The following is a 14,086-nucleotide window of genomic DNA, read 5'->3' as shown; positions in this document are numbered from 1 at the left end:
TCACAAACATAATATTGAATTAACTTTCATAGAGGATGTAAATATATGGGTTTATTCTGTACTGTGATTGGTCACTTGTTCTGCAGAATCCAGTTTTTAGGAATATCTACCCAAAGCATTATTGCTAATAGTAGAATAGTCTAATAAGAAGTAGTAAGAACGGTGATAAATGAAGTATTTGCTGTTTTGAGATTATAGACAAGAATGTGAGATGGAGAGCTTATACTATACGATATAAATAAAATATGACAACCTGACTAGCCACGTCGATTGAAGGTCACATTACTAACTTGGTTTGTGGAATTTAGTTATTACTGAGAGCTGAATAGTAAGAAAATATGAAATCTTCAGTGTTTGACTGCTTTAGAGAAAATAACTCTAAAATAAGACTTCATATTTAACTAGGATGTAAATCATAAACACTTTTAAGGCTTATTCCAAATTTTAAAATGAAGCCTTAAATAAACTTTTTAGACTAAATTAAACAAAAGCTGTACATCAGATTGTGAGGCTAAGTGTAACGAAAATACACACTTTGAATGAAGCCCGATAGAATAAGTAGTATTTGAGTGAAAGTTTAGAGTACTGGTAACTCAAGATGAAAGATTTTCTGGAAATTCATGATAATGATTTGTCTCTGCAGAGTAGCTGGTGTCATTATATCTAGTTCTTGCTACTAAAAGAGTTCTAAGTTAATTGGTCACATAATCCACATAATGTTGGTATCATTAATGAATATTTTATGTATCACTGTAAAGTAAACATTTTATCTGTCAGAAGTTTATTTATTATAATGTATTTGTTGTTCATGCGTACTGCTGAGGAGTCCCAAAATAGGACGAAACGGCCGTCCAATGCTTCCAGGTTTTCCATGGTGGTCTACATTCAATTGACCCATTATCTCAACTATTGAAATTACTATAATATCCACAAAATCCCTTCTAATATTCATTATAAGTCGTCTAAATTTCGTATTATATTTGATTCTGAATTGCACATTATTAAGAAGTATCAATTAAAGCATGCATTCATCATCAAGTCAAAATTAGATTTAAAGATTATGGATTCGCATTAAATTTATTGTTGAATTTATTTATTGATTGTTTCATCCAATTAATCAGTGGTCACGAAAGCGGTTAAACTTATCCAGTGTATATATTTCTTGTTAATGGGCTTTTCAAAATATTTATAATCCGGCATACCGTATATATATATTATTCTCTTTGTCAATGAATAGTTTATCCTCTAGGATATAATGATAATAGTGACATATAAAGAAATGTAAATTCAATGAAACTAAGTACCAAATACATATATACATATACACACAACATAACAGACTATTGAAAAATGAAATATGAAAGTATTATCAAAGTATAAGGTACCATATTTAATGAAATAACTAAAGTTGACAGTCACGCTAAAAATGTTAAATATTATAAAGAAATGAAATTGTAAAGAGGATACTGGAACAAAAAAAGCAAATTACCATTACTTTTTCTATGGGAAGTTTCACTGAGTGTCATTGTAATCTGTTTTCATGCCTTCATTCACCATACATGAAAAGAACTCAACAAAATCATTCACAATTTATTTGGATACACACACAAATATAACCATTCGAGTTACAATTAATATTATGCATGCAGTAAAAAAAAGCAAGCATACAAATAAATAATGAAGTTACTTGGAGACGTACACTAAAAAATCGACAAAATAACTTTTGAATTGTACAATTTTTTTGTCAGTCAGATAATTTTCTTTAATACTGATGAAAAAGAAAACCATCTTTACTGAATAATAAGTTCAGTTGATATATTTATATGTCAGAAGGGGTTTTGTGGATATTATAGTAATTTTAATAGTTGAGATCATGAGTCAATTGAAGGTAGATCACCATGGAAAACTTAGAAGCACTGGACAACTGTGGTCAGTGGTCTAGAGGTTGAAAGATCGCGCATGAGACTGATAGGTCCTGGGTTCGAATCTCGTGAGGCGGGATCGTGGATGTGCACTGCTGAGGAGTCCTACAATAGGACGAAATGGCCATCCAGTGCTTCTAGGTTTTCCATGGTAGTCTAGCTTCAATTGATTCATAATCTCAACTATTAAAATATTTATATATACTTATTCGGTAAACTAAAAGATAAATGAAAATAATGTCATATATCAGTTTATGAGAGATTTGTTTCTGTATTGCACAATAACTCCACAGTAAAAGAATAATGAAAGCAATGAAATATGAAGCTGAAAATATATTGCTTATTTGATCATTAAGTCAAATTCATTAAGATGAAATTCTTTATTCAGGTTAATCTGTAATAAAAATAAAAGGATTATAATGCTTGTGAATTAAGGCTATATCGAGGCCATATACACAGTATACACATATGCCAATGAGAGATTGACCAGTTGCAGTCCTAAACATCAATGGGAAGATTCAAACAAACAATACTAGGTGAATTTAAACTTCACCCCATTGAACAAGTAAGTGGCTATCAGAACTCAGTAGCAGAGTGGATAATGCGATGGCGTTTGAAGCGAATGGTACTGAGTTCGAGTCTCAGGGTGAACATCAACTCTGAGATGTAGGTACATCCAGCTGACGAGTCCCAAATAGGACGGAACGCGCGTCCTGGATTCCAATGCTAGCCACTATCTATATTTGCTTATAAAGGGATTATCAGTTTATCAACTTTAGGTATTATTCCTAATGAACGTGTTAGGACTAACTACAGTGTGTGGAAAACGATGAATGTTTAAATAGTATGAGAAAGTATTTTCTGTACATAAAAATTAGGCCGGTAGAATTTTATTCTTGGCATTGATTTGACTGTATCATCTGAAATTGTTTACAATCCCTTGGTGGTATAGTATCATGCATTCATTTTTTGATTATCAGAATAAATGATATGATCAGTTTTTAACGATATATATATTGAGTAAAACAAAAAAAACATTTAGAAACACATTTAAATTACAGAAACTTATTCAGTTTATATTATCATATTCCTTTTTCTATGTTGCGAAATTTTTTTTGGGGGGGAATGAATTGGTGAAGATTAAATTCAGAATCAGTAATTCTATATGAGCGTATTTACACTTTAAACAAAAATGAATGACTTAAAATTGGATGGAAAGAAGATAAGATCAAAATACAGATGGTCACTTGTTAATTAGGTGCGAATTATTTTTTACATAAAATATAGTATTTGTAATCTATTTAAATTGATTAAATAATATGCTTTGGTGACGAGACGGTTCATCACACTTAAAGCTTTCACGAACTAATGCACGTAAAGTTATTTCTCTCCTTATCTATCAGTAGGAATGAATTATGACACCATACGAAAACAGCAGCATCCCATTACAATTCTTCAGAATAAAAGGCGAATATATTTTGTACATTCATTTTGCCTACTTGTCAGTAGTATGATGATAAAACACTTAGAAAGCTCAATTATATGAAGGAAGAATATTCTTTTCAATAATTTCTCATCAGGTTCTACAATTATAAATCCAAATTAATAATCCACAAAAAATTGGCCAAGTTTAAGGCAGAGCACATCATTTATAATTGTACCATGTGAATCAAAGAATTTTTGTAATATAAAATAAAATCGAATCGTTAATGTTGGGATGACTATAATATGAAGTGTTAACTCGAATCAATTTATAAGCGAAATGAAATTGTGAGATAAATGATCAGAATAAACATAGTTGACATGGGGTGAAAGAGAATAATGGGATTTCAAATCAGAAATCACGTAATATGTAGAATAATATGAATTAGGTCAGATATAGTAGACAGGGGTGGATGCTGAATTAATTTCTCTAAAAGGTTAGGAAGTTGTACTTCTTTGTTTGCTAATGATTTCGAAAGCATGAGAAATGTCAATGGTGTGCCCAGTGTTGAGTAAATGCCAAGCTATTGCACAGTTGAGAGCCCTGGTCGCTCGCAGCCTCAGTTTCTTAGGAACATGCTCGGAAATGCGAACATGTACTCTTCTCTCAGTTCTTCCAATGTATATGCTTTGGCACGTACATGTAAATTGGTAAATGGAGTTGGAGCTACTGAGAAAAGAGGGCTGTCGATTTAGCTTGTTTGAGTGAGCAGTTATTTTCCCACACCGTTGTCAGTTTAGCTGCTGGGTAGGTCGCTTTCAATGCAGAATTAAGTCTGTGATTAATTATTCCAGCGATTTCATCTCCTTTGAAATGTAGGTATAAGAAGCATGTTTTCTTTTCCACTCGATCATACTTTACTTGACGGTTGGTGTTTGCGTATTTATGGATGAATTTTTCCGGGTATGCGTTTTCACGTAGGCACTTGGTGATTAAGGCCAGTTCTTCTTCCAGACACTCATCTGAGCAGATTTCGCGTGCGCGGTCAAAAAGGGTTCTGACAATACCCTTTTTGTAACTCAATGGACAGAAACTGTAGTAATTGAGATATAGTCCACTCTGTGTTTTTGTGATGAACATATCTTTGTAATGTACACACTGATGTTCGTCTAATTCCAATATCTGGGAAATGGAATTTATCTTCGACTTCATGTTACATGGTGAATTTTATATCCTTGTGTGCTTTATTAAACAAACTGAGTAGATTGATGGAGTGCTTGTGATTGTTGCAAACAAGAAAAGTGTCATCCAAGTATCTACAGTAGAGTGTGGTACTATCGATGGCATGCTTAAGCTTCTTCTGTTAGAGGTTTCCCATATGGAAACCTTTACATATCTGGGCAGTGTCATTGATGAACACGGTGGATCTGATGCAGACGTAAAGGAGAGGATTGGCAAAGCAAGAGCAGCATATTCACAACTGAAGAACATCTGGAACTCAAAACAATTGTCAACCAACACCAAGATAAGAATTTTCAATACAAATGTGAAGACAGTTCTACTGTATGGAGCGGAGACGTGGAGAACTACGAAAGCCATCACCCACAAGATACAAGTGTTTATTAACAGCTGTCTACGCAAGATACTTCGGATCAGATGGCCAGACACTATCAGCAACAAGTTACTGTGGGAGACAACAAACCAGATTCCAACGGAGGAAGAAATCAGGAAGAAGTGCTGGAAGTGGATAGGATACACATTGAGGAAATCCCCCAACTGTGTCACAAGACAAGCCCTCACATGGAATCCTGAAGGTCAAAGGGGAAGAGGAAGACCAAAGAACACGTTACGCCGAGAAATATAGACAGACATGAGAAGAATGAACAAGAACTGGATAGAACTAGAAAAGAAGGCTCAGGACAGAGTGGGTTGGAGAATGCTTTTCGTCGGCCTATGCTCCATCGGGAGTAACAGGTGAAAGTATGTAAGTAAGTTATTGTACAGCTTTGCTAAGCGATATAGTGATGAAGAGGATTTTCTACCGAATCGTCTTTATTTCTTTTTCACCTGTGATTCGGATAGAAAAACAATTCGTTGGGTACAGTTTGACAACCAGGGGTTTTTACCGAGTGCAAAAACACTGGGTACAATGAGAATATTGTCTGTATATAAGATGACTGTAAGCGGTAAGAATTCGTTTTCAAATGATAGCGGACATACTGAAAGACAAATTTTGATTTGTTTTATACAATTATGAATCTATAATTGTTAGAGCAGTGTCTTCAACGGCAAGCTAATGGAACAGTCAAGGTTTCGAGACTTTTATTCACTCAACTCTAAACACTTCAAGCTACAAACTTCTATACGATTATTATCTTTATTTACGTTCAAATAAACGACAAAAATATGAATTCATCAATGCACATATTTAACAAATTGATCAAATGGCCTTGACTTGAAATTCATCAGCTGTCATGACTGATTACGAACACTCAGCTTTATCAAGATTTTGAAAAAAAATTCACAGTCAGTGCGACAAGATTGTTTGTTCCAACTGAGACAATGCATGAGGAGAAGACTAAAAAAATTAACAAACCTTCAAGAGATAGACGAAAATTTCGCCTCACAGATCCACCAGTAGGAAGCAACAAATTTTGTCGCGGTTGCTGGTGTCATAATTACAGTTGATTGTCTAATGAAGTTACCATTCTGAGTGTGGAGTAAAGGAAAAGTTAATGACATAGCATATCCAACTGATGACCACTGGATTCAGAGACCAATAAGACAAAGAGACCGTAGACATACAATTTTCCAAATCGTATTATGAAGCAGTGATCAGTGGAGTTCAACCAGGTCTGTTGTGAGATATCAACTCACTGAAGACAATGGTGGACGTAACGCTGAATTTCGTGTATCGGTTGAAGTTAAACATTAACACCGTTGGATGCCGGCTCGCGAGCGAGACTGATAGGTCCTTGGTTTAAATCTCGTGAAGTAGGATCGTGGATGTGCACTGCTGAGGAGTCTCACAATAGGATGAAACGGCCGTCCAGTGCTTCTAGGCTTTCCATGGTAGTCTAGCTTCAACTGATTCATGATCTCAATTATTAAAAGTATTGTAAAGCGTTCAGATTTTTTAGAAATCTGAGCTTGATTTGTAACATATTCTTGGGAAATATATTGCTGGCATCAATTTATAAAAGCATAGAATCATGAATCCAATCATCACCATTCAGAGAAAAGCACGACTAGACATTCTTGTCTAGAAAAACAGCAAAGTATAAAACCAGAAAAGTAATAAAAACGAAGAAGATTCTGATATCATAAAAAGTGGGCGAAAATAACAGAATTCAAACATGTGGATAGCACTTGGAGTGTGAGAATCTAAATGAAACAATATCAGTGAAATACACACGCAAAAAACACGAAGCAGGAGGAATGGATTCAAAAAAGAATAAAAAGAAAAGCAAAAAGCAACCCAAAAAATTTCAAAATACCTAATAAGAAAAAAAGTAGGAAACACAAATTCAACGACAGGAAAAAAGAAGTGACTATTGCCAACAAGAAAAAGTAAAGATATCATGACATCGAATTGAAAAAAGGAACAAAGAAACAGAAAAAAAGAAACCGAGAGAGAACAAATGACAATAAAGATAAATGAGAATGGACTGTGTGTGAACTAGATTGTACTCATTAGTATTGTAATCGAAAACACAAAAAATTGTGTGGAGTAGTCAAGTGTGAAGGATTGCGTTGGATTGATTCTTGAGCAGGTTTCTGTTCAGATCTGTAAAGTACAAATATTAAAACAATTTGATCGGACTCTTCTCTTTCAAAATCGAGTGTGTGAATAGTGATAGACAATACATAGTTTCACTTGATGTCGTAATTTTGTTCTAAATAATGTCTAATATAGACTAAATGATGCACTTGTTATGGGTCTAATTTTAGCAGATCTCTTCACAGTAAAATTTGCAAACAGGTCTCTAAATAAAATTTTCGGCAGACTAGACCTATACAGTCATCACATCGAAAACAAATATAAAGTCTTTAATGAGAATTTTGGTGAAAAGAAGTTGAACAATGATTTTGAGAGTGTTCTGATGAAGAAGAGTGTCACGATGAATCGTTTACCACTGACCGAAACATCACCAAGTAAACGATGTGGCACTTCGCCAAACTGAAGCGTTCACAGAGATAAAACACTACTACCACCACAAACAGTTTCTGACCGCCAACTATATAACCTACTCGCACACACATGAACAAAACAAGTTAGGGGAATAATTGATCGAATCTCTGAAACCGTCAATGAAATTAAATTAAAGAACACTTAAAAAAGATTGTATCGTTCCTAAACACTCAAGAAGAAACTTCGACTTGTCTCATTACTGTCACATGACGTTTCACCACCGAGATTATGTTATTGGCCAAATGTTTGGAAAAAAATCTGATCAATGAGTTTGACAGTGTATTGATGAAGAAGAGTGTCACAATGAATCGTTTACCACTGACCGATACATCACCAAGTAAACGATGTGGCACTTCGCCAAACTGAAGCGTTCACAGAGATAAAACACTACAATTTTCTATACACTTACCTCTATAGTTTTACTCTCATCCGCTACAAAATAAAATTGGTCAGATATCTTAACCGCAGAGTAAAATACATCTGCTTAGATGATATCACAAAGAGGGAGTAGGAAATCCTCAATGGCATAATTCTGGTAATAGATTAGTTGAGGAGCACTTTTAGAAAATTACATGCGTGGAGAGCGAAATAAGTTACAGATATTGATCCTTATTCCTCAAACCAAAATTAAGCGTCAATGTGACTGGCGACGTCGTGAATGAAAGATTAATGAAACCATTAAATAAGACATTTTGGGCAGCTAACATTTTATTGGCACTTCGCATTCAACCAGTGATATCTGCACAAACAAAATATAAATTACCTGCGTTTACCTCCTTGATGTGCGTCTACAAATTCGGCTCCTAAAACAATTTACATTCAAATCTTATACAATATCAACCCAGCTGTGTAATTTACTACAACGAAAATTGTAAATGTTGTAACAATTTGATCTTGCCTGTAAATTGGCATGCTTCATGTAACAAACTGTTATTTGAGAATAAATTATTATTATTGTTACAGCCGACAGTGTTCTCAAATGCCGAATATCCGCGAAAACGATGTCATCACAAGATCAATAGCTTACATTTCAAAATATTAAAGATCCCTCAAGCATTCGAAGTTTGGCAATGCCCTAACAAATACCACCTTTTATGATCGAAATATGATTCGCAAAATATTGACGAGACAATTGCTTCCATGTGTTCTACAGTTATTTCGACTAACGTTGATACTCGTATCTACGATTTCTGGAGAAACGTCAGTTAAAGCAGCTCAGAAATAGTATTATTGAAGGCAGTGCATACAGAATGATGTCACATAAATGTGTACTTGGAAACTTCTTGAGGTTCAGTCAGACTCGAGAGGCCGTGATCATTTAGGTTTGGGTTCATCTTGGAATCTCTGAGACATCCAGTGTTGTGGCTGCTGAAAAAATATAATACACTTTTGCCGCGTTCTTCCGATTCGTGTACTCATGAGTTATATATGTACTTACTACTACTTGCTTACTTTCTAGTGTTTTCACGAAGTAACATATTTTAATTTCTACAAACTACAGAATTAAAACAGATGTGGCCTTTATGACAGCCGACATCATCAATTTCCGAATTCCTTACTAGTTAACATACAATAATTACGGATAACACGTATAAAATACTTCAATCTCGAGTATGTCTCATTATAGAATACGCATAAATTATATTTTGAAAATTTTTGTAACAGAAGTATGCACAGTAGCGAAGAACACTTATTCACCATATTGTTTATGAGTGAACGAGACAAAATGACAAAATCAGTGTAGACACCTTACAAGACCTCATTTATCTAATCAAATTACATAATTATTTTACGTCTACGTTTTTCACAGTTTAGTCTAGAGTTATTCTCAGCAAGAGATTGTTTGTTTAGACGAAGGTGAAGTACAATAACATATATTTTAATGATATTCATCGACTCCCTAGAAAGCTAGTAAAGAATTATATTTTCACCAGACTAACCAATTTAATTCACCTCATACGTGTCACCGTATATCATTGTTTTGAAAATAACAAGTTTTCAAAATATGGTTGCATACAAGAACTTTGTATGATGAGATTGTTGAGTCGTATTTTAAAATCAGCTAATTTTTGTTCCTCTGGTTAGCACTATGAAATAAATTATCTTCGAAGTATTCGATATCACTGACATTAAGAATGATGAATGATGATAGTAACTACCCTCAAAGCGAGTTTCATCCATCAAATTCTGCGTGTTTACATGTGTCTGTGAAGTTCACTATGATATTTTAGGTGCCTATGAAGGTAAAGTGCATGGCGATGTGCAACTCGAAATTGGTAAGTAATCACAAACGTCTGCTCCACAGTTGTCAGAAGTCTGTATTTACTCATGCCCCACATCACATTTAATATTATGTTCTAAATGAATTTCCTAGTTTTGAAATCGTCACTGTATCCCGAGACAACATAAATAATGTGAGCAGAGAGAACTGTACACATTCGCATCTCCGAGCACGTTCACAAGATTGAGATACCGAAAGATGCAACAACTTGTAACAGTGCCATATCTCAACACTTAATTGATAGCAAACATGCTATTGACATTAGCCAATCTCTCAAATTATCGACAGACAAAATGGTGAAGCCTCTCCTCGTTTAGCTGATACAGTGGTAAATAGAAATCTAAAACCGGATCTGTGTTCAGAAAGAGATGGTTATCACTTTATCCTTACCCCAATAAATACAAATCTTCGATTAAAATCATCTTTGACCTTTATTATTTTTGTTTTTGTAGTGCAATAGTGATATACTTGTAACCTGACAGTGAGTGGGAAAACGGATATCTGAGCTTTTGTGAATCGATGTTGAATAGTACACAATTACTACATTATTTAATTACTAACTTCCTTCTCCATGCTCAGTCTATTTGAAAGTATCAATCCGAACTATTGTATTGTTGCTTAGAAATATATTGCTTATTTTGATAGACAATCTTCTCTAATCTAACGTTATATAATCCAAGCTAAAATTCTCTTTCCATCCATCAGTGCTTTTCCCTGGCTTAGTGTGAAGGATTAATGTGGGCACTTCTTTTGTAAATATTACGCAATCCATTTTGTTCGCTTCGATTTCTGGAGAAATACCACATCATCTCACTTTGTTTTCTGCATCCAGTTTCACAAGCATTAGAACTTATCAAAACCTCTTAAGCATTGTTTAATATTAAGATCTTCATATCTACACTGGTTCTGAATTGTTCACAGATACTTTACACATTTTCAGTACTTTTATACTGCGTGATTAGATTTCTCTATTCTTGTCGTATACCGATGATCGACAAGAGATTTTAAATCAAAAGCTTGCTAAACTATCTATTCAAGCAGTCAACATCTCAGAACAGTTTAATGTCAATAAACAAGAAGGTACTTCAGAAAATGATAATAGTTTATTTTATTATACTGTTTAACAACATGAGGATCAATATACGTTTGTAGTAACTAGCCCAAACGAAGCATTTTCATGTGTCTTCGTTCACCTGAAACGAGAGAAGGAATATCTTTTAATTCTTTCACTTTAACTTGCTCTCAACGAATATCAACATGGAAACAACTTACGTAACAGTGGCTCACTGGTGACGCTTCCGAACATCTGAACCAATACTGACACCGTCAACACTGCTTGAAATAAAAAGTGGATGAGACGCGTTCTAAAGCTGTTTGTCGACATTGTTCTCCTACTGATTTCTAATACTGCTCTAGAGTATATATAGATTTTACTGGTCACGTTGTAAACCAGTGAACGACCAGAGATTTACAAATTAACGACGATTGGCCAACGTGTTAAGGTCAGCCAAACAACAGTCATTTTCCATTTTAGATTCAGAATCTGTTTCACCCAACACAAAACAGTTTCTGACCGCCAACTATATAACCTACTCGCACACACATGAACAAAACAAGTTAGGGGAATAATTGATCGAATCTCTGAAACCGTCAATGAAATTAAATTAAAGAACACTTAAAAAAGATTGTATCGTTCCTAAACACTCAAGAAGAAACTTCGACTTGTCTCATTACTGTCACATGACGTTTCACCACCGAGATTATGTTATTGGCCAAATGTTTGGAAAAAAATCTGATCAATGAGTTTGACAGTGTATTGATGAAGAAGAGTGTCACAATGAATCGTTTACCACTGACCGATACATCACCAAGTAAACGATGTGGCACTTCGCCAAACTGAAGCGTTCACAGAGATAAAACACTACAATTTTCTATACACTTACCTCTATAGTTTTACTCTCATCCGCTACAAAATAAAATTGGTCAGATATCTTAACCGCAGAGTAAAATACATCTGCTTAGATGATATCACAAAGAGGGAGTAGGAAATCCTCAATGGCATAATTCTGGTAATAGATTAGTTGAGGAGCACTTTTAGAAAATTACATGCGTGGAGAGCGAAATAAGTTACAGATATTGATCCTTATTCCTCAAACCAAAATTAAGCGTCAATGTGACTGGCGACGTCGTGAATGAAAGATTAATGAAACCATTAAATAAGACATTTTGGGCAGCTAACATTTTATTGGCACTTCGCATTCAACCAGTGATATCTGCACAAACAAAATATAAATTACCTGCGTTTACCTCCTTGATGTGCGTCTACAAATTCAGCTTCTCTTTATGCGATAGATTTATTAAACATAGTGTGGGGAAACACATCAACGAATGGACGAACATCTGTCAGACTCGTTCAGAAATAACCAAGCAATATGAATACAGAACTTTGTTGAGAAAACTCTCATCTAGTATGTATTGAATTTGCTTCGTAAATACAGTCCGTTCTCAAAATATTTCCAAAATATTATCACATCATCCCACAACAAATTGTGGGGTTGTCAACAACGTGCATTCCCAAAACATAAGTGGTAACAAATAGTGGAGAATCAGCAGCCTATTTTGTACAGACAGAAAAACTCATTACATCCAACTGACCAAATGCATATTATGATGACAAATCAGGGAACGTACAATTCAATAAAATACACAAAATACAAACATCTCAAATGAAATCCGACTAAAATGAATGGGTCGAACTGGAATATTTTGAACTACAATGAAATCTTTGCGGCATCACAAAATCAAGTCAATGACCACTGCATACATCCATCTACTGAGGTTTACAGAGTTGATGAAGTGTTCTCAATGCGACTCGCGTTCAGCGAAATGTTAATTGGTTTAAGAGTTTGACAGTATGCTGATGAAGAAGAGAGACACAATGAACAGTTTACCACTGACAGATTCATCACCAAGTAAACGATGTGGCACTTCGTGAGACAGAAGCGCTCGCGCAAATTGAGTATAAAAATTAGTGATCCAGAATTTACACATTAGAATTGTAATTCACAACGGAAATTGGAACCGACTCACCTGAATCCTTGTAATGTATTTGGTTGATGTGGCTGATGTGCATACGAACCATAGATTTTTGAATATTCTTGGATTGTTGGAGATCAGTTCCTTGATAGTATGTGACGTCAGCAGTCTGTAATCACTCCATGTTCGGTCGAATATTTTTGTTGTTGAAGCAGTTTTGTTATTGTTTCATTTGTATATTGTCTGGCATTTCTGTACTGAAAGATTTCGTCTCCTCTCCTGATGTTTGAACTTCTCAGCGGTAATAGAATCGGTTGTTGTTTCCATGGTCTCGATATTTTCTATCTGAGCATGAGATTAAGAGAGTGTTCGAGTTGTGTACAAATCTCCGCACTTCGATTCTGTGGTCAACAATTCGTCAGGTATTTGGTTAGCACACTGCACATGATTAAGTAGTAATTCACTGTGAGATTCCTATGACAATGGAACTGAATTCTCTGGAAAATCCAGATGCCTTATCAGGTTATACACATCTTTGCCAATGAATGTCTGGAAGTCAGCTGCGAATTCACCATCTTTAATATCTGTTCCAGTCGTGCACCAGATTTCAAACAGCTCCATGTAGTCTTCAAAGAAATCCTCACTTGCAAAAATATCCAACTGACTCGATCTTGACGCCAATATGACAATTACAATTAGTCGAAATGATGTGCTAACTACGAACTGCAAACATAGTCCAATTTAATAAATACAGAACACGATGAGAACAAGGAATGAGACAGTCGGTGAAACATCGGTTTGACGTGATGCACTTACCGATGTGAGTGTCAACGTAGCTGTGGTTGATGTGTATGTGGATTGAGTAGGTGTGTTAGTTAGTTGGTGTTGTAGTGTTTGGTGAATATGTTGTGATTCAGGAGTCGTGGATGTTGGTGTTGTTAAATTGTTGTTTTCGTTGTTATTGTTGGGAATGAGTGAGATTGTCGATGGTGTGATGAAGGTGAGTGAGACGTGTGTGAATTGTTCAGTTCGGTCGATTGAATTCGACAGAGTATTGATTATTGTGTGTGGTTGCGTTGGTGTGGAGGTGACTGTGTGATGGCGATGGTGTGTGTGTGTGTGTGTTGTGAGAGCGTGACGTTGGGACGCACGTTCATCGTCGCTGTGGTCTAGTGGTTAGGACATTGCGTTGTGGCCGCACTAACCCAGGTTCGAATCCTGGCAGCGACATT

The 14,086-nt window shown here is 35.2% G+C and overlaps 1 protein-coding gene and 1 non-coding gene across 2 annotated transcripts; both read left to right on the top strand.

The window, feature by feature from the left end:
* Window positions 1-2,505: 2,505 nt before the first annotated feature.
* Window positions 2,506-2,572, top strand: Smp_tRNA_01159_Gln_TTG.1.1. Its single transcript has one exon. It is a non-coding gene (tRNA).
* Window positions 2,573-7,280: 4,708 nt separating this feature from the next.
* Window positions 7,281-7,529, top strand: Smp_174140 (hypothetical protein; the record flags this gene model as incomplete). The annotated part of the gene is made up of 1 exon (XM_018793620.1): window positions 7,281-7,529. The coding sequence occupies one exon, from the start codon at window positions 7,281-7,283 to the stop codon at window positions 7,527-7,529; it is 249 nt and encodes an 82-aa protein (XP_018648114.1).
* Window positions 7,530-14,086: the final 6,557 nt, after the last annotated feature.

The sequence above is a fragment of the Schistosoma mansoni genome, chromosome 1, assembly GCF_000237925.1.
Source record: "Schistosoma mansoni strain Puerto Rico chromosome 1, complete genome".
NCBI classification, from domain to species: Eukaryota; Metazoa; Platyhelminthes; class Trematoda; order Strigeidida; family Schistosomatidae; genus Schistosoma; species Schistosoma mansoni.
The sequence above is the reverse complement of the archived record's forward strand: the minus strand, read 5'-3'. Positions and strand labels throughout refer to the sequence as shown.